This window comes from Ambystoma mexicanum, chromosome 13 (genome assembly GCF_040938575.1).
Source record: "Ambystoma mexicanum isolate Mex_15411 chromosome 13, UKY_AmexF1_1, whole genome shotgun sequence".
NCBI lineage: Eukaryota > Metazoa > Chordata > Amphibia > Caudata > Ambystomatidae > Ambystoma > Ambystoma mexicanum.
The window spans coordinates 822019476-822039329 of NC_090938.1; the positions used below are offsets into that span (position 1 = coordinate 822019476).

At 47.7% G+C, this 19854-nt stretch overlaps 1 protein-coding gene across 1 annotated transcript in view; it reads left to right on the forward strand.

Moving 5' to 3' along the window:
- Positions 1-19854, forward strand: part of VARS2 (valyl-tRNA synthetase 2, mitochondrial) — a 266584-nt gene that overhangs the window by 200634 nt on the left and 46096 nt on the right. The window contains exons 20-23 of the mRNA XM_069635309.1: positions 256-381; positions 9399-9503; positions 9629-9697; positions 13994-14072. Coding sequence (XP_069491410.1) covers positions 256-381; positions 9399-9503; positions 9629-9697; positions 13994-14072 — 379 coding nt within the window. The remainder of the gene's footprint in view (positions 1-255; positions 382-9398; positions 9504-9628; positions 9698-13993; positions 14073-19854) is intronic.

Sequence of the window (19854 nt, forward strand, 5' to 3'; positions counted from 1 at the left end):
GTCCCCTTAATCCTAATCGTTCCCATGTGGGCAAGACAACCATCATTTACTTGTCCCTTACTAATGTGTTATACTTACTTATCTTGTCATTTCATTTGTGACCTTCTGTTCCCCTCTGTGAGGGCTCTGGCACTAGATTTGGAATGACTACTGATATCTCTATTAAAAATGTAATAAAACTCTTTGAACTCAAAGAATCCACTTTATGGAATCACCCCCAATGATAACAACCCCCTATCTTTCATCCTCATTTAGGCACTCGACCTGGAGCACTTCTACCCCAACAGCATCCTGGAGACAGGAAGTGACCTCCTCTTCTTCTGGGTGGCCAGGATGGTGATGTTAGGAGAGCGCCTGACTGGGCAGCTGCCCTTCTCCCAGGTATGTCCGAGCGCGTCCCTCTCATACGCAGACCCTCCCCCCTGTCTTAGAGTGTGATGGTAACCTTTCTTTTCCTGTCTTCTCTCTTACTTTAGACCCTCATTGCCAACATTGCTCATTGTTATGCTATATTGTCATTTTTTATGGCGTTCTGACATATAATATTCTAAGATATATTTCTGAGGCTTGTGGATCTGCTTAGATCACATCTAGTGATTGTCATGGAGTATAACATGATTTGTTTTCGAAACTTGAAAAGGGGTGTCGACAGGGTGTGTTAGTAATACTATCCCTAGTGTGACGTCCACTGTATCCATGGTGCTTCACGCGTCGAGGTCCCTTAGATCGTTTTTTCCACCATCGTAGTCGGTCGATAGTTTGCAGAGTTCTTCTGGCTAACACATTTAATTATAAATAGGTTTACTGTTAGACTTTCTTGCTATTCTTTCGATAACCACCCATCGCCAGCCGCACTAAGTCCTTCTTCTGCGACCTTTGACGGACGGTTCCATTGTCGACGACGCAGACAACCGTCTCGGCGAACATCGACTGCCGCCTACACAGGCCTCGACGTGCCTCGCCCCTTACAGTAGAGAGAGTAGGGGGAGGTCATACACTTCTTTGTCATTTAGATAATGCCTAAATTGACCCATTATCGTTTTCAAAGCTGTATTCGCATTTGTCCTTTAGCACAGCACAACACACAATCACAATTGATAAAATCTCTTTCATTTAGCTTAAAAAAGATACACTAAGACTACAGACAATAATTCCAAGGCAGATAAATTAAACATCTTTAAAATGTAGCTTGATCCATGAGAGGAGAGCAAAGCTTGCAGCCTCAAAGGTGCATTTAAGAAGAAAAAGAAAACATTAATTGAACTGCAGGGGCTGGGCACAGCTTGCAGCCTCAAGGGTGGCCTATGGTTGGCGTAAATCGATGCCCAACAACTTTCTTCTTAGAAGCCAGGCACGAGGAACATACCTGGCAGAGGCAAATACCACTTTCCACTCCATCGAATTAATGAGGAACTGCATTGATTCCATCGTGCTTCTCAACCCTATGCCAAGTAAAAGACATAATAAATACCTACGCCGTAACTCCATTAAAGGCAGGCATAACAACGTAAAGTGATCATGGTCTTATCAGCTTGTTTACAGAGTGGACAATGAGCAGTATTCTGAACGGACCAATCGGGTGTATATCAGGCAGTTTGCAGTAGACCCAGTCTAAAGCGGACATAAGGTGGGTGTATGCTATCCAGAAAGGGGTTGCTATTCCCCAGCGGACTTGGCAAGAGGAATATAGCACCATTTTTCAGGGCCTGGCTTTGGGACTGCAATGTCCTAAAGGTATTACGTTTAGAGATCATCTTGAGCTCTGCCTTAAGAGAAGGGCGACGCTCATTGGGATTTCCCGAAAAGTGTCTAAGGCCTAGCCGACACAGCAGGCTTTTCACATGGAGGACCCATTATCTTCAGTTTCATCGCCATGCTGCCTTTCCCACTCACCATGGAAAACATGCCTTTTACATTCTGCCCATCATGCAATAGGAAATACCCCTAGTAGGACACGCTCAAAGTGTGCAATCACTGTCTACCAAGGGATCGCCCCAAAAAGAACTGCAAGTCCTAAAACTTTAAAGGACCGTCGAAACAAGCGCTCGGCCGCCCACGCCATGCAGCCCGAGGCCTCCATAGACATGGCGGGGGAATTCAGTGATGGCTGCGTCAACGTCCCAAGTGATGCCAACGGTGATAGGGGTTCAAAGGAATCCCACGTGCAAGCCCCCAACTCCATGAAGCAGGCCAGTGGTCCTGTGATGGAGAAATCACCCGGCGGCAAAGGCACACATACATGCCACACCAAACACATACCCTACGGCCCAAAGTCATCCCTGTCCTCTGCGTGTTCCCTGCATGAAAGGCCTCTGAAACAGGTGCCGCCAAGGCCCGTTTCAGACAACACACCTAAAAAGGCCCTCCTTACACGCACCGAATGGCATGCGTCGAAAGGCATCTCTACGACCCTCTACCTGGCAAGACAGCGGCTATACTCGCTCTAAAGACACCCTCTCAGGGGCCTAAGTCACAAGGAGCCTACACCCTTGCAGGACTGAGTCAACCGAGTGGACCCCAGAAAGTTTCGATAAAGTCATGAGGAGGAAATCCTATTTTGTAGACTTCCTGGACCACCACCTTGAAGAATTTACAAGCCCCCAGGGCCCTACACAAGGGTATAGAGTAGCCAGGGATGAACCACCTGCCAAGGTGTCACGCTTGGACACTTCACAGTCCAGAACCTCCACCCAGGCCCGCGCTACCCCACTGTTCCTGGACACCTCTTATTATCTCTCCATTGTAGACCCCTCAGATTCACAAGATCCAGGTTCCCAGAGAGACCAGAGGGACAAGTATGATCAGGACCAGAACCTCTACCATGATGACGCAGACATCTACGTTATCCAGTCCCCAGACAATCGAGATCAGCCAGTGGCTGACTCGCCTGTTGATAACCAGCTAAAGTATAACCAGCTTCTCCTCGGGGCCGCCCAACACTTTAAAATAGACACTCGGGAGACCCAACTCGACAAGAATTTTGTAGAGGACATCTTGGGAGACAAAAAATCTGCTACCCAATTTATTCCCCTCCTGCAGTCGGTTCAAAGGTGTACTCAGCCTTCCCTATTAATGCCTAACCTCACAAGATTGGTCAACCCCCTCATTGAGAAGGTATTAAGGCCACCCACTACCGACCGCTGTACATCGGAGGTCAGCTAAATCGTGATTCCCTGGTCGTTTCCACAACCGGGAAGAGAGCAGACACACCTCTAACCTCCACGGAGGCCCCACCTGATGAGGTGAGCAAAACGATGTATACTTTTGGCAAAAAGGTGGCATCCTCAGCTATCCTTGTCTCAGGAGGATAGCTCAGGGGCAACATGCTCTCCTAGGAAGCAAAGACGCCACAGAGCACCACATGTTCGATCCCAGGGTCCGTGCTTAGAAACCTCTGGGTATTAAGCGCGTTATAAGTAACCTTTCATATCATATCATACCAAACCAGGATAGCTAACAATGCCACTCTTCTAGCTAGCTGTGGGTGCCATAAATGGAACAACAAATTGAGGCTGACCCAGAGCCTCTGAAGTGTCATCTATTAAAAACAGTGTCAGAGGGCAAACAAGTGGCCAACTGCATCTTAAAGAACAACTTGGATGCCGCTGACCACGCAGGCCGCATCATAGCCGAAGGCACATTAATTAAACGCCACGCCTGCCTCAGGCAATCGGTTTTCAAGCTAGAGACGCAGGCCATGTTACAAAATATACACATCAAGCCAAATGATCTGTTTGGCAGGGCAGTAAGAGTGCCAAGGAGGAATATGACACATTAAAGTCACGAGGAAACTGCCCAACAAACCATTTGTCCAAAAAGGGTAATTTAATACCAGAGGATTCTTCAGCGGGCAAGGCCCACCACGTTCCTCTTACTACGATCAGGGTAAACAATCCATTTCCATTTTCAAAGAGGCTACAAAAGGTTCAGGAGTAGGGGTAGGGCCTCTTTCACCCGGGGCTCCTCTGCCCCCAAAACAATGACGCCCCGCTTCAGGTCCCCTTCCATAACACTTCAGTAGGAGGTCATAGCTCACAATTCACCCATGCATGGGAGGGGATCACTTCGGACAAGTGGGTAATATCCACCTTGTTGCGCGAATACTGTATAGAGCGTCTACCAAAACCATCTAACCACCCACCAAGACACAGGAAAATGTCACCAGAAGAAAGGCGCATATTACTGGAGGAATTAAAGACCCTGCTGGAAAAAGACACCATGGACATAGTCCCAGCACACCAGGTAAACAAGGGAATCTATTCAACGTGCTTCCTTGTGCCAGAGAAAGACTTAACAATCTGCCCTGTACTAGACCTGCGCCCAGCGAACACATATGTCAAACCACAAATATTTTGTATGTCTACTCTGCATGAAGTAATCCCTCTGCTAAAACAGGTGGATTTCATGGCAACATTGCATATGAAAGATGCCTGCTTTCATATTTCAATGTTCCCAGTGCACAGAAAGTATCTGCACTTCCAAATAGCGGGAGAACACTACCAGTTGAAAGTGCTCCGCTTCGGGATGGCCTCCGCTCCAAGAGTGTTCACAAAGGTACTAGTAATGGTAGCAGCGCACTTACGCAGAGAGTCCATTCCAGTGTAACCTTCTATAGCCGGTCCGATAGCACAACGAGTAGAGCGCACGCTTTGACATCTGTGCAAAGCCTGTTGACGCAGGTTCGAATCCCGGCAGGGCCAAACTCCGCCTTTCATCCTTCCAAGGTCGACAAATGAGCACCACACACTGTGGGTAATAAGCAGCGCTCAGATACCTGAGGGTTCGTAGCGCTATATAAATGCTAAATTATTATTATTATTATTATAGACGACTGGCTGATAGCAGAGGAACCTCCCCAAATATCCAGGAACATCCAAAGAACTATAAATGTTCTGTTCCAATTGGGATTCTCTAGCAACGAGAAAAAAACATGTCTCGTCCCCAGTCAAGTAAAGCAATTCTTGGGAGCAGTCCTATTTTATTTATTTATTTTATTTTACATTTATAAAGCGCTCACACAGCCCGCAGGCATCGAGGCGCTGTTACAGGAATTGTTTGTTTTTCTTAGTTGCGTAATTGTCCAGAGCTTTCTAAGCGCGGACCCGGGGATCGAACCTGTTGTTGCTTCGTGTCGTCTTGCTTCCAAGACGCGCATGCTGCCGCTGAGCTATCCTCCCGGAACTAAAGACTCAAGAGGAGTTAGTCTTCCCCTCGAACGAGAGAGTAAAAAACAAGCCGTTGCAAGTCCATCTAGCCGGTCGCCAGATGACCGTACGCAAGGCAATGCGTCTGCTTGGGATGATGGCCTCATGCATTTTCTCAGTGCCACACACGCAGCTGCGCATGCGCCCACTGCAGGATTGGTTAGAAAAACAATGGTCTCAGGAAAGTGGTCAGTGGGACGATCTAGTGGTTGTTTAGCTAACCCTAGTACAATTTCTTCTTTGGTGGTCCAAAGACAACTTGTTAAAAGGAAATCCCTTTCGCAATCCACCAGTTCAAACAATACTAATTACAGACACCTCACTCTCCGGATAGGGAACCCTTTGCCCACACCACACAGCTCACAGCCAGTGGACACACACCACAGCCCAAAACCACATAAACCTTGTAGAACTTCTAGCAGTTCTCAAGACTCTGCAAGCTTTTCAACAACACCTAGTAGGTCAAACAGTGCAAGTCCTCACAGACCGCACCACTGCCATGTGTTAGCTAAACAAGCCTGGAGGCATACACTCTCCAAGTCTGTCCAAGCTATCCCAAAAAGTCTGGAGGTGGGCACCCAAGCAGAGTATGTTCCTAGTCTCTCAATACGTTCCAAGGGAACTCAGTGCTCTAGCAGACCCTCTCAGCAGAAATCCTCTACCCGAAGAGCACAAGTGGCAAATTAACAAAGACAGGCGAAATCTTCTCCCTATGATGTCATCCTCCTATAGACGTGTTCGCCAAAAACCTAAACGCACAATGGCCGGACTTCGCATCCAGGTTTCCCCAACCAGGATCCAAGGGGGAACTCCCTGTGGATGAGTTGGTCGGGGAAATGTACTTGCGCTTTTCCCCCGACACCGCTCCTCAGCAGGATAGTGCACAAGATGCACCAGGAACAAGTCCCCCTAATCCTAATCGTTCCCATGTGGGCAAGACAACCATCATTTCCACACCTACTCAAACTAGCAACGTGCAAACCAATCCAACTTCCATGCCCCTCCAACATGCTGTCCCAGCACGAGGGGACAACACTCTATCCACTTCCCCAATCTATGAACTTGGCAGTTTGCCTCCTGAAGTCATAGAATTTGGTTACTTAAACCTCACTCAAAGGTGTATGGATATCCTCAAGGAAGCATAGAAACCCAAAACCAGACACTGTTACTTTAACAAGTGGAAAAGGTTTGTAGTCTGGTGCAAATCACAATCCCTAAACCCAATTGAATGTTCACCATCCAACATCCTACACTACATGCTTTATCTATATACCCTTGTTTCACACTTGTACATGTGCCACAATAAAGCTTGATGCAAAAGTCTTATTGGATCCAACTCAAATGTTATTGTTGAGTGGAGATCATGTAATTCTAGTGGCGCTCTGCGATAACACGCGTTTCGGCATACACTATGCCTTTGTCAAATCAGGACAAATCAAACAAGCATAGCCCAGATAATGAGGTATAATTCTCATCAATTTCTTATAATCGCAAATGCCATGTCATGGGTTTAATTCCTCCTGCAAAGTTCTAGCCCCTCACGTCCATAGTTTCCCACGGTTCTGGCATTCGGACTTTACCTACTAGACGCTGGTTAAGTATTTAATTCCATTAAGGTACTCCTAGCGGGCCTGTCCGCATACACCACTTCACAAAATAAGGGGTCCTGGTGTAAGGTTCTGTTTTCAAGGCTTTCGTGGAGGTAGTAAAAAGACTATACATTTCCATTTCTAACCCTCTACCTGGTTGGAACCTCAATGTTGTACTCTCAAAGCTCAAGGGTCTGCCTTTTGAGCCCATGCACAAGGCCAGCCTAAAACACTTAACTTACAAAACTGCCTTCTTAGTAGCTATCGCCTCTCTGTACAAGACCCTTTCATTGCCTTCCACAAGGACAAGGTGGTTCTTAGAACACATCTTAGGTTTTCTCCAAAAGTCATATCCAAGTTCCATGTTAACCAGTCCATTGAACTATCTACTTTCTTCCAAACACCATCTAACGCAGCTGACAGAAACCTCCATACTTTAGATGTAAGGAGGGTGGTACCACTCGACCTACCAGAGCAGCCCAAACTCACAGCCTCATCGTGCATAGATGCAAACTCCAAAAAGCTGGTGGGGTGAGCTTCCCCGTCCTGGCCTCCAAACTTTGGAACACCTTGACCACACCTATCAGAATTGAACCATCATTCCACTCCTTCAAGAACAAATCTAAAACATGGCTTCTCTCCCAAGACTCATGAGACCTTGACACAGGCCAGACTCCATGTGGGGTACAGGACTGAATATACATTTTCTCTCTGCTCTGTCCCTGTATTATATGCTGTTAATGGTACCCTTCGGTACATGTATATATGCTGTATATTTTTGGATCTCACTGTAACTACTGCTTTTTGTAACATGTTTAAGAGTATGCGCCTGGTTGCCCCTGGGCCTGGTTTTTTGCGCTTTATAAATCAAATCAAATCAAATTGTACTACATAAACAAACCTAAACCTCAAGGAAAACAGACCAACTCTTTGTTTCCATAGCACCTGGTAGGGAAGGAGATCACATGTCTAAAAACGCTATCTGCAGATGGATAGTCAAGTGCATACAAGTGTGCTATTCACTATCAAAAAAGACTCCACCGTTTACACCCATCGATCACTCTACCAGAGGTACTGGAGCTACTGTATCATTTATTGCAAATGTACCCTTAGATGCTATTAGCAAGGCAGCTACCTAGAGCTCAATTCACACTTTTACTCAGCATTACTGCATTGACACACACTCTAAAGCAGACTCACAGGTGGGACAAGCGGTGCTAAAACATCTATTTACTGCTGTACCTTCTCACAACCCACCTCCTTCTCCAGATACTGGTTGCTAATATATGCATAGCATGTGATCGAAGCAGATCCACAAGCCTCAGTAGGCTTGCATTACTCACCGTAATCTTATTTCTGATGCTTGTGTCTGTTTCGATTCACATGCGCCCACCCTTCCTCCCCTCCTGGAGTCGAATGTGAATCGACGTTTCTTGCTCTATCGCTATTTTGTGCTTTATTACATCTGTACTCACGCTACACTTCATGCAACCTCGTGTCAGAAACAAAACAATCTGAGGGACTGCGACGCGTGACGGACCATGGGTACATTAGACATCACACTAGGGATCGTATTACTAATACTCCCAGTCGACGTCCCTTTTCGAGTTTCGAAAACAAATCATGTAATACTCCGTGACTACCACTAGATGTCGACCTATGCATAGCTTGTGAATTTAAGCAGATGCAAGCATCAGAAATACAATTACGGTGAGTAATGTATGCCATATATATGCACACTTCTGGAAAGATTTCTGGTGCATGGCAACTGGCCATGCACATATGTACCACCCCTATTTCGCAGACCTCCAGAGCAATAGTTTTCCCTTTCAAACTCCTCCCCAAAGCTGAACGATGGGCCCATCCTAGCAAGGCTCTCCTTACATAGAGTCTGGCTCCGCTTCTCAGTCCCTCCTGTCCTGCTTTCCCAAAAGTCAGTGAGTCCCCTTGAGAACTAGGCTCTCTTCACAGCTACTGCCTCTTACTCTGTTCAGGCCCTCCTTACCTCGCTTCTTAGGATGCCTTCAGGGAGAGGATGAGGTAAAGGAACCTCAGAGAAGCACTTGCACGGAAACACTGACAAAGGAAAAGTAAGAGATCAAGGAAGTGATAGATGGGCAGGGCAAAAGGGGACAAAGAAGGGGGCAAATAAAGAGAGGCAAAGATGTTACAGAGGGGGAGATAGAGTTTGAGAAAGAGGGAGCTCAGCGAGGCTATCACACTTCTTTTCTTTTTCATCCTTCTGGCAAATCCCCCTCCCCCTTCTTCCAGCCGCTAGGTCTCATCCCTTCTGTTCTTTCTCTGTAGATCTCATCCCATTCCCTGGGCCAAGCTGCTGGGTCTCCTCCGCCTTCGTCCCCTTTTCCTTCTCTCTGCAAATGTCACCCCATACCCTTACCCCGGTTTTGAGTTTTCCTCCGATCTCACTCTTCTCTCTGCAGGAGTTCTTCCTCCACCCCCCATTCCTTTCTCCAGCCTCTGGGTCTCCTCACACCTGTGCCTCTGTCCCTTCTCTAAGCAGGTGTTCGCCCATTGCTTTCCGACCTCAGCTTTGCATCTCTCTTCATTCTTAATGCAGGCGTGCCCCTCTTCATTTTCCCTGCAGGTTTTCCTCCACTCCATGGTCCGAGATGCCCACGGGCGGAAAATGAGCAAGTCTCTGGGTAACGTGCTGGACCCCCTGGATGTGATTGCAGGAGTTTCGCTGCAGGTAGGCTCTTACTGGTGTCCTCTCCCAACGATCGCTTACCCCCTAATGCCCTGTCCCTCTTGGCCAGCCTGCAGGCTATGGTTCTACCCATGTGAAACTCACCTCTCATATCTTCTTCCTAACAGCGACTGCATGAGAAGCTCCTTGATGGGAACCTGGACGCTCGGGAGGTGGCTTTGGCAGAGAAGGGACAAGTGAGTCCCTTCAACATAACTCAAGTGTTTGTTAAAATCCATTGATGTTTATTAATTCGCCATTTGTGCTACTTGTGTCTAATTAGGTTTTGGGACATTCCACTAAGAGATGCTCTTCAGTCTGTCCCCCGCTTCCCTTACTTACAGAACCTACAAATCCGATTTTCAGTCTCAGTCCCCTGCTTCCCTTCCTTACAGAACCTACATATCCGATTTTCCCTTACAATACCAGCACGAGCCCGCTCCACCATCAATGTAGGTGGAGGTTAAATCAAAATCTGAAATACAACGTCCTCCATTTACAACAGGGGCCTTTCTTAAAGACTCTGTCCTATAAAAGGGTTTTGCAAATCACACTATGATATTGGGAGTACTTCCTGATGACGACTCTTGTATTGCTCCAGTCTTGTTCCCACATAGCCTTTTACTTTATGAGCTGTCAATATGAAAGACCGATGTATGTCTCCTAAGAGTGAGTTGCATTCTTTATCCAATTTGAAAGGTGGATGGAGCTATTTTTTCTCATCAAGGCATTTAGTTTACTCAGCCAGGATTTAGTCGGGGTTCCAGGATTTTCCTATAAAATGCTAGTGCTTTCCATTTGATTCGGGAAGCCATAGAGAGCAGCCAAATTCATACCGGATTGCCGGGGCCGGCACACAGCTTGGCAATCCCAATACACTACGCCATATTAATCCTTCCATGGCTTGCCAATCTGCATCTTTAATGGGAAAGAAAATATCTGTGTTGTAGCTCTGTAATACTTCACCAAAGGAAGTAGAGAGGAAGTGCCATATTTAGTATTCAGTGTTTTCATTGGGGCAATATAGATCCTGCGTTTCCCTTTGAACCCTTCTAGATGCAAATATGCCCAAGGACGACTACATATGGAGAATCCCAAAGGCACATGTCCTACTATGTCCATTCCTTCTCCAGTGATCTTCCAGCTGAAGGAATGTTAACTCTTCCCACTGGTACAGATCGTAATTTTTGATTTTTGTGAATTAATCGACAAGTCGTGGTTTGTCATGTACAGTACCAATGATAGAGCTCTGAAGACCTATCAGGGTCTGGTCAGCGAAGACCAGGTCATCGCTGTAAGCAAGATAATGGACTACCCATGAGCTTACACGTGGGGGGAAGTCTATCTTGCTTGATATGTTCACCCAATTCCACCAAATACAAATTAGTGCCAGAGCTAACACACGCCCTGTCGTAATCAACCAACTTGGACATTTGGCCTTTCCCATCCAAACGAAACTTTCCCTTAGTACATGAGTGGATAGCATTTCCAGTATAGTGTCTTATGCCACAAAGGGTTCCTGCTTACCCTGTTAAAGGCCGACGCCAGGCCTACAAAGGCCATGCATAAGGGTCTCTCTTCAGCTCAAGCCAGCATTCATTAAGTTGGGTACCTAAACCCCAGCCTGATTTTCATGTATCCTATTTGATTCACTGGCCCATGCATTCAGGTTCCTGAGGACGAACGCTGAAAGACATTTTGCTGCCAATGTCCAAGAGGGCTATCGGACGATAATTGAGGGGAGACATCCTATCACCCTTCTTAAAAATTGGAATAAGAAAAGGTTTTCCAAGATTCCCTCATGGTTTTGGTTCTGAAAATACTCTTGAAAGAGTATGAAAAGTATGTCCGGCCAGGACATGATTTGAGAATCCGTCCGGACCCACTGCCCTAGACGGCTTTGCAGCCTAGATCGGATATTCAATGTCTTCGCTATCCATAACCAGCTCCCAGGCCGTCTGTGTGAGTTGGAACCTCATACCTCGCAAATAACCTAACCTCATATGCTCGGGGATTGGATTCATCTGATCACTTTCTTGGAAACCTGGATCTTCATGTATACGTTTCCAGAAAGTCTTTGTATCATTTGCTGTAAGAACCTTTAACATTTTCTCTCCCTCTGATTGCTTTACTCCAACTTTATGCCCCTTTATCCAGTTTTTACAAGTTAGTTTCAGGGATTTCATTTTTTCCCAATTCCCCTGGATGATCCATATGTCTCGAGTGCCCACAGCTGTCCACTAAGAACCCCTTTCTTTTAAACCGCTTTGTCCTATTCTTTTAAACCGCTTCGTCCTATTCTCTGCCGTAAAACCATCTGTTTGTTTACTCTCACTGATTTTTGTGATACTAGCCCTGAAAAACAAAGAAAAGGAGGGCATAGAAAAACAATCCGTCTTCTCTCCTATACTATATACGTGTGATAAATCCATGGTAAATTGTTCTACTAGCCAAGGTCTGTAAATAAGGCGATGACCAGTGTTATTTACAAGCATGTTTAAAGCAGCAGCTTTCTCCCTACTTGAATGGCCAGCTTAAAGGCACAACCCAATATGAGGTGATCACTTCATATTGTGTTAAAGATCCTAAACCCCACCCCCCCTTCCCCCACACACATTTATCCAACATGGTTTGGGAAACAAATGTGTACCACTTACAGAGGCAGGACTTGTTTCCTGTGACACATCGCTTTAAAGAGCAGCACAAAGGGAATCGTACAAAAGGTTGATTCCACTAGTTTGCCCTCGCAGTTACTGCGCCTTTAGGGGTGCACACAATCGGGACTCCCATTTCTGAGACCAAGCAGAGCAGGGATTGCAAGGGTATCCCCCGCTCCTCTTGGGCTCTGTAACGGGAGTTGGGAGTTGCAGGGGTGTCCCCCGCTTACCGCAATGGTAAGCGGGGGATAAGAAGTTAATAAGAAAAGAAATGAAAAGAATAGGACCCTGCAGCGTCAGCATCGACCCACGTGGGAGGAACTGACGCTTCATGGTCAGAAGAGACGGCGGCACACTTCACTGTGTGCCACCAAAAAGGAAAGTGGATACGGGCAAGGCGGGTAGGGGATGCAGGGCACAGTGATCTGTATGATCACTGCGCCGCGCCATAATGAGAGTCGGCAGTTTAATAGTTGACATTATGGGCGGCACAGTGATTCCATAGATTCGCACAAAGCACATCAATAAAGACATAGCGGGGCCACATAGATGCGTTGAATGCACATGTGCACTGCTGTTAAACCATGTGCATGTAGCGGTCTTCAGGCCGCAGTCCCTTGTAGGTGTGGTAATTGAGTAAGGTGTGCACTGCAGGTTGGTACTGTTGCAGTGTGGCCTTCTCAGTGAAACAGTGACTGGCATCCAAGCTGTTATGTCAGGTTCCAAAGGGGATGCAGTCACAATGACTTCAATGCCTTTCAATGCAGGCCTTCATGGGAGGGATCGTGCCTCCAGTTTAGGGGCAGCAATCTGGGAGGATACCTTTGTTGGTCAATTAATAAACAGCCCTTATTCCAAATGTACTTATACTCCCTATGCGGTGGGGCCACAGTGTCCAGTGCTTAATGGTGGAGAGACATTTCACCGCCACCTCTCTGACTCAGGGTAATTCCCAGATAGATGAGGAGAGTCAGGCAACCAACCACATGATGTAGGGAGGAAAGGGAGCACTGTCCTGAGGAGGAGAAGAAGAAGGAGGTGGAGGAGGAGGAAGGGGATGAGAATGAGACGGAGGAGGAGGTAGAGGAGAACCGTGCAACCACGTGATGTAGGGAGGAAAGTCACTGCTGCTCTGTGGAAGAGGTGGTGGATCTGGTGTTCTGGAAGGGAGCGAAGAGGAGACTGATGGTCAGATAGGAGAGCATGCAACCATGTGATGTAGGGGAGGTAGAGGCGAGCCACTCTACCAAGTAGAAAAAAGTGGGAGGAGGAGAAGAACTGTGACACCAGAGGGGGGGAGACGGGAGGGATGCTTCCATCTTGGGGAAATAGAGTAGTAGAGGTAAGGACTAGTATGTCCTCTGCTAAAGAGGTAGAACTTTGCTATTTTCCTTTGACCCTGAATAAAGTGTGCACCCATAAGCCCTGGTGGGTGATATGTCAGAAGCAGTGTTTTAGTAAGAGGGAGGTTTGCTCCAGGTGCCTCCACCTCTGGGGTTGGAGATGCTTACCTCTGTCTCCACATATGTTTATGTGCATGTGACACCCATACTTTCCTTTTGCCTCTGGGTAGTAGGGGGCATTTACGTGCATTCTACAGGGATGGACCCACTTAGACGAATCACAGGAACTCCTCGACACTCTGGCCTCAGCCCATATATTGTAATTAGGGAGCTGATTGCTGTGTGCCCTCTCTGCTTCCTCTACCTGATACCCCTGGACCATACTTATAACCCACTGGACACGCCCCCTTTGTACTGCACTCCCTTGCTTTCCAGATGTGCTCTTTAAAAGTCCCACATATACAAACTTACATACGTGTGTCTTGTGTTTCAGAAGAAGGATTTCCCGTCTGGGATCCCTGAATGTGGGACCGATGCCCTGAGATTTGCGCTGTGTTCCCATCGAGTTCAAGGTGAGTGCTGAAGTGGTGTACTGTGGAAGGGGGCCCTGGTTTCATGATCTTTGGCTTAATCCAAGATCATGAAACCCCATCACAGAGCTTCCCAGGCAGTTCTGGCTTCCAACAAATCCCCAAATCTAAAGCAACCTCCCAGATAATCGAGATGCCGTTCTAGCGGGGGCGGGTCTGCATGTCTTTCACTCTTTGGTGCATTTCTGTGGGGTTTAGGGTGTATATGTATGACGTGAAGGGCAGTGACAGTGTTAATCATAGCACCTCTGATGGACAACTCTCCTAACTACCCAGACCCAAGTTGCAGAAGTGTCGCTGGTAGGGACAGAGTTCAGGTGCACCAGTCGATGTCGTGTCATTCGTGCAAAAGTGAAGAACCTCTGCCGTGAACTGACCTTCCTCATTGTCTTTCCACTCTATCATTTTGTGGTTATTTTTCATATGATGTTTGAAAAGGTTTAGCATTACAGGAGAGTTTTCCTTGTTTGAATTCTAGTGTGCACCCTTTCTCCTTGGGGACTCATCCTCCATGTTATTGTTTAAAAAAATAGTGACTTTTTTTGTGTTATTTGACGTGGGTCGAGGTTTAGGCCACGAGTTGTGTGGCAACTGCCCCCACTTCGGCTTTGGATGATTTCCCTGATTTTGGAAAATTTGATGGGCAGTGAGTGCCATTGTTGAGTAGTGAATAGATCCAGTTTCCCTCACTGGTGATACTGCTTTTTTACAGTGCATTGTGAAGAAGTCCCCTGCCTGGTTCTGGGGACCGGCACGTTGCTGACCAAGAGGCCATGTTGCCACTCTGAGTCAGTGGATGTTGGGCCCATGAGCGCTATGTGGAGGATCTCCTACCAACTCAGCTTATTCCCCATCACATAGCGGAGGCCAGTCACAGTGCCACCCCAAAGGCCAGTCTGGGGCTGGGGACTATATTTCCCACACTCCACTAGCCCAGCCCTTGAGACCTTGAAGGGCAATACCGACACTCTCTTCTCTGGCCGGGAGAGCCCAAAGCCCTCCCTGAGTAGACCTAAACATCTAGGGCAGAAGAAGGAAGTGTTTCCTTCAACGGAAATAATTTCTCTCCACTTGACTCTGATAGCGAGTATTTCGATTCTGTTACTACTTCACCCCCCACATCAAAGGACACATTTCACAAAGCTTGTGGGGCCTGCAATGAATTTAGCGGTTCCATGCGTACAATTTTGCAAGTTAGCAACTTCCCAAATGTTGTAAGTTTAACACAAGAGGCAAAGTTGCAGACACATTGTTCCCCAGCAAGGAATTCTCACAGCAAGGATATAGTGTTTCTATTTCCCCACGCACTGAAAGAAACAAAGTGTTTTGGAAACGTGCCCATACGCTAAATCATATGCTGGAAACATTAAAGTGCTCAGCACAGCACAGGCAGCACCTAGGAGAGTCACAGTAGAAAGATTGAAAGTCAAGATGGCGGGCTGGTCAGTTATTGACTTGTTCCAGCTTGTTGGTCATTGTGGGTTAGTAGGAGCAGGAGGCTCATGTTTGGTGAAGTCTTGAGGCTGTAGAGTGGTCGCAGAGGCTGGAGGAGAGAAGCATGGTGGAAGAAGTAGTGGAGGGCAGGAGGACGTGGTACCATCAGAGGGCAAAGGAAGAAAGGAGGAGCTGGTGGGAGGTAAAAAGGCTAAAGGAGGATTTCTAGCAAAAGAGAGTGAGGACAGATTGATGTGATGAGAATCTATGGAGTGATGGAAGAAGAAACTGCAGGAGGAGGCAGTAACATTAGGCGAGTGGAAGTCAAGGGGAGGTTGTAGGAGCCGGATAAGAGGAGGAGGAGGAGGAGGAGGAGGAGGAGGAGGTGAAGGTGAAACCCAAGGAGGAACCAAAATCATGTGGTGAGTGATATCAAGGAAGTAACACTGGGGGGAGAATGTGATATGGAGGTGGAAGAAGCAACACCATGTCGTAGCAAGTGTGGTATCAACAGTCACGTGTCAGGCCACCCTGCATTCCTTCCTGAACTACTGGAATGGTTGAGATAGTCAGTCGTGTGTCTGGCTCAACTTAGAAGACGCAGATGGTTGATGTCAACATTTACCTAACTCTTCCTCACCTCAACAGGAACATTATGGATTGATTAAAAATCAATTTTGCTCCTAATTTAAAGTTATGAGGTTTATCTGTTTAGTGTCTTAATTAATTTACACAACCGGTCTCCAGCATTGGATCTTTCATAGATTCAATGCTGTGAATATTCCCCGCCGTCAGGCTGGGAATCCTCGTTAACATGGAGCAGTTTAAACTTAAGCTGAAAACACTGTCACTTTTGTGCTCTAGTACAGTCATTTTGGGGTATGCTGCCAACAGGAACACATCACTTAGCTCCTTCCCTGTCAGCCATCTTCAGATTTGTTGCCATACGTTAGTGTAAGGAGTCCTCATTTATTCTCTCTTCAACTTTTCTTCCAAGAATTTTGACTTTTGAATCATTTTCAACGGATGATTTCATCTTTTTCGATGTCTTATTGACGACTTACTATAACAGCGACGTTGCTGGGTCCGTGACCGCACCCGCCACCGGTAATCTTAGATGACTTATCGTCTGCGTAGTTGGGTTAACCTCATGGCCGAGACTACAAGGAAGAGCCTGTTCAAGGCCTGTGCCCGCTGCGGATTGAAGAATGTCTACATGGAGGATCAGCACAACGATTGCCTCTACTGCCTTCGCCCTCACCACATCAGTAAGGCCCGCAAAATCTGCTAGTCGTTCTCCAACAAGACGCTGAGGGATCGTCACTGTGGTCTTGTTGCGTGGCTCAAGGACGCTGGCGGGGCCTCTGACTCTGTCTGTATGGAGCCATGCCTCGCTGAGGCAGGGTAGGACAGTCCAACAAACCACCTCTGGTAAGGGGTCTAGGTCCCATGAGGTCCACGTCACCAGCAAGAGGAATCACAAGGAAGCTTCGGTCGATGAGCCCAGATCCTCCCACAAAGACCGGTCTTCACCAAAGGTCAGTGGTCCAGGGGTGCCCTCAGAAAAGATCAGTCAAGTCCTTTCCATTGCTCCAGGGAATCGTCCCTGTTAGCAAAATCCACGTCTAAATCTGTTAGCCACATCTCTTAGCCATTCTTCGTCTTCAGCGGCAAAAGATACCCCGTCAACAACGTCTTCGCAATCGATGTCAAGTAAGAGTATGTCCTCGTCGACGTACAGACCTCCCTCCAGGTTGTCTGCACCAAGGCCATTGATGCCATCCACCAGCGCCTCACTGGTAAAGCCGGCAATGGCAATGACGAGGGGACATGCTGCTCTGTCGATGAAGACTTACTTTGTCAATGACAACCACATCGACGACTGTGACACACTAGTCGACAGGAAAAATTGGGGTTTCTCATAGGATCACCAACACCACTGCAGTGACAAATGTCTCTGACACTCCGACCAGCACAGTGTCAGCACTGGCGGTTCGACCCCAAGCATCGTACCCAAACCTGGAGTGGCCATACTACCAGAATGTACTATTGTGATAGAGCCAAGTCTTTCTTCCTCTGAGGGTGTAGAGGAGCATGAGAAAGAGGCCGTTATGTCACCTATTTCTGCACCATCACGCCAGACACCACCTCCTAGAAGGCAACCTAGTTCTCCACGGGGTGAGGCAAGCCTGATCAGACTGCCAGTATTTCCACCCTTGCACGCATCTCCGGCAGGGGATGACTTGCCTCCAATGCAACCAGCTCCATCGTTGCCTCCCCAAAGGGACATATCACCAGGCATTTTATCCACATTAACCACACTGGTGGCAACCTTACAACAGAGGCTTCCTGCTGCGGCTCCAGCTTCGGTACTGCCTAGACGGCCTCAAAGAGATATGCCTGGGCGGTCCAGGGAGGATGATGACATCCCACGATGGCCCCAGCAACTATCGGATATTGGGACGGACACAGATCCCAACCACTTGGAGGATGTGACTTCCTCACATATGTCCCACACTGATGAATTTGAAGATTTCATCACAGCTGATGGGGAACCAGATGATATTCCAATCAGGGATTCGCACCACCTGATGAGGTAGGGGCCTTTCATGTGTTTATGGCGAGGGCGGCCAACATGTTTGGCCTTACCCCAGAGGAACAGCGCAAAGACAGCAGACTGTATCAGCGCAGAGAACAGCGTACAAAGTCAGTAATGTCCAGCCCGCTGTTGGAGGATGTCTGGGAGGATGGCCTGGTCACCTTGGCCCAACCTGCTACAGCCCTGGCAAAGAAAGACCGCTTCGACAAGAAGTACAGGGCCCCAGAGAGCGCTCCTGCCTGCATCCGCACCCAACCTACGCCAGACAGTTGTTTCTGTGGCTGCCAGGAAGAGGTGAGCTAAACTATTATCCTCCTGCTCTGCTCCCCCAGATAAGATGGGCAAATGCAAGGAGGGCAAATGCCCCGATGCCTTCGGAAAGAAAATTATTACCACCGCAGCCACGACTATCGAGCCAGTGAATGCAATGGCCATCCTTGAACTACATGACCGCAAGTTGTGGTATAAGATGGGGTCCATTCTGGAGTTTCTGCCAAATGACAAAATACAGGAGGCTTATGGATATCTTCCATGAGGGCGAATTGGCGTCCGCCATGCCATCACTGTCTCGGTGGACATCGCTGACACAGGCTTTCGCCAGCTTGGAAATGGAGAGGTCCTGCACAGGCAGGGTTGGTCCAAGGACACAGACTTTCAACCTGATATCCAGTTCTGGGTCGTAGTTATGTCAGTCGATGGAAACGACATGTTTCAGGAAAAAGGTGGATGAGGCTTTACAGTCCATTAAAGCAGACACAGAAACTGCACGTTCCCTGGGCACGCTACAACAGAGGCACCAGTCCTTTTGCTCTGCGAAAGGGTGTTATAGTAGAACTTCATGGGACAACCACTCCACATACCAGTCTGTTTTCCTACAAAACACTGTACTCCTCAGAGGCCCAGTACAGAAAAAATATTCCAATCCTACAGGGGTTTGCAACGCTGCCGTGGCTCCAAACATGACCACCCCAGGGCCAGGTCCCCCCACTTCAGCACCCCATGGGGGGACGACTGTCCAGATTTGTCGAAGAATTGGAAAACATCACGAGCAATAAATGGGTGCTATCCCTTCTCCAGCAGGGCCACTCGCTTGAGTTTATAGACTTTCCACCGGACATTCCTCCCGCACACAAGTCAGAAAGGTTGCGATGCCTCCTGCTGCAAGAAGTGCACACTGTGCTACAGAAAGGGGCAGTGGAGATGGTGCCATAAGTCGAAGTGGGCACAGGCGTCTACTCCCTGGTAAGGAAAAAGTCATTGCACAACAAGTCAGGGGGTTGGAGGCCCATGTTATAGATCTAAGGGTACTCAACAAGTTCCAAAAGGCACCAACGTTCCGTATGGTGACACTGCAACAGGTTCTGTCCCAGCTACAGCAAGGAGATTTCTTGGCAACCCTCGGCCTTGAGGATGCTTATTTTTCACATCACTATTCGCCACTCACACTGGTGCTACCTACGCTTTGTGGTGGCAGGAGTGCACTATCAATTTAAGGACCTTCCCTTCGGCCTGCGTTTTACTCCACGGGTGTAAGTGGCTCGCACAGGTGGTGGCCCACCTGCCTAGAAAGGGCATACACGTATACCTGTATCTAGACGACTGGTTGGTGAGAGCCCTCTGCTACCTGCTGGCAGAAGTCAACACCACAGTCGCCATTCAGTGTCTGCAGCAACTAGATTTCTCCATAAACCTCCCACAAAGTTGCACCTGGTTCCATCACATCAGTTGCTC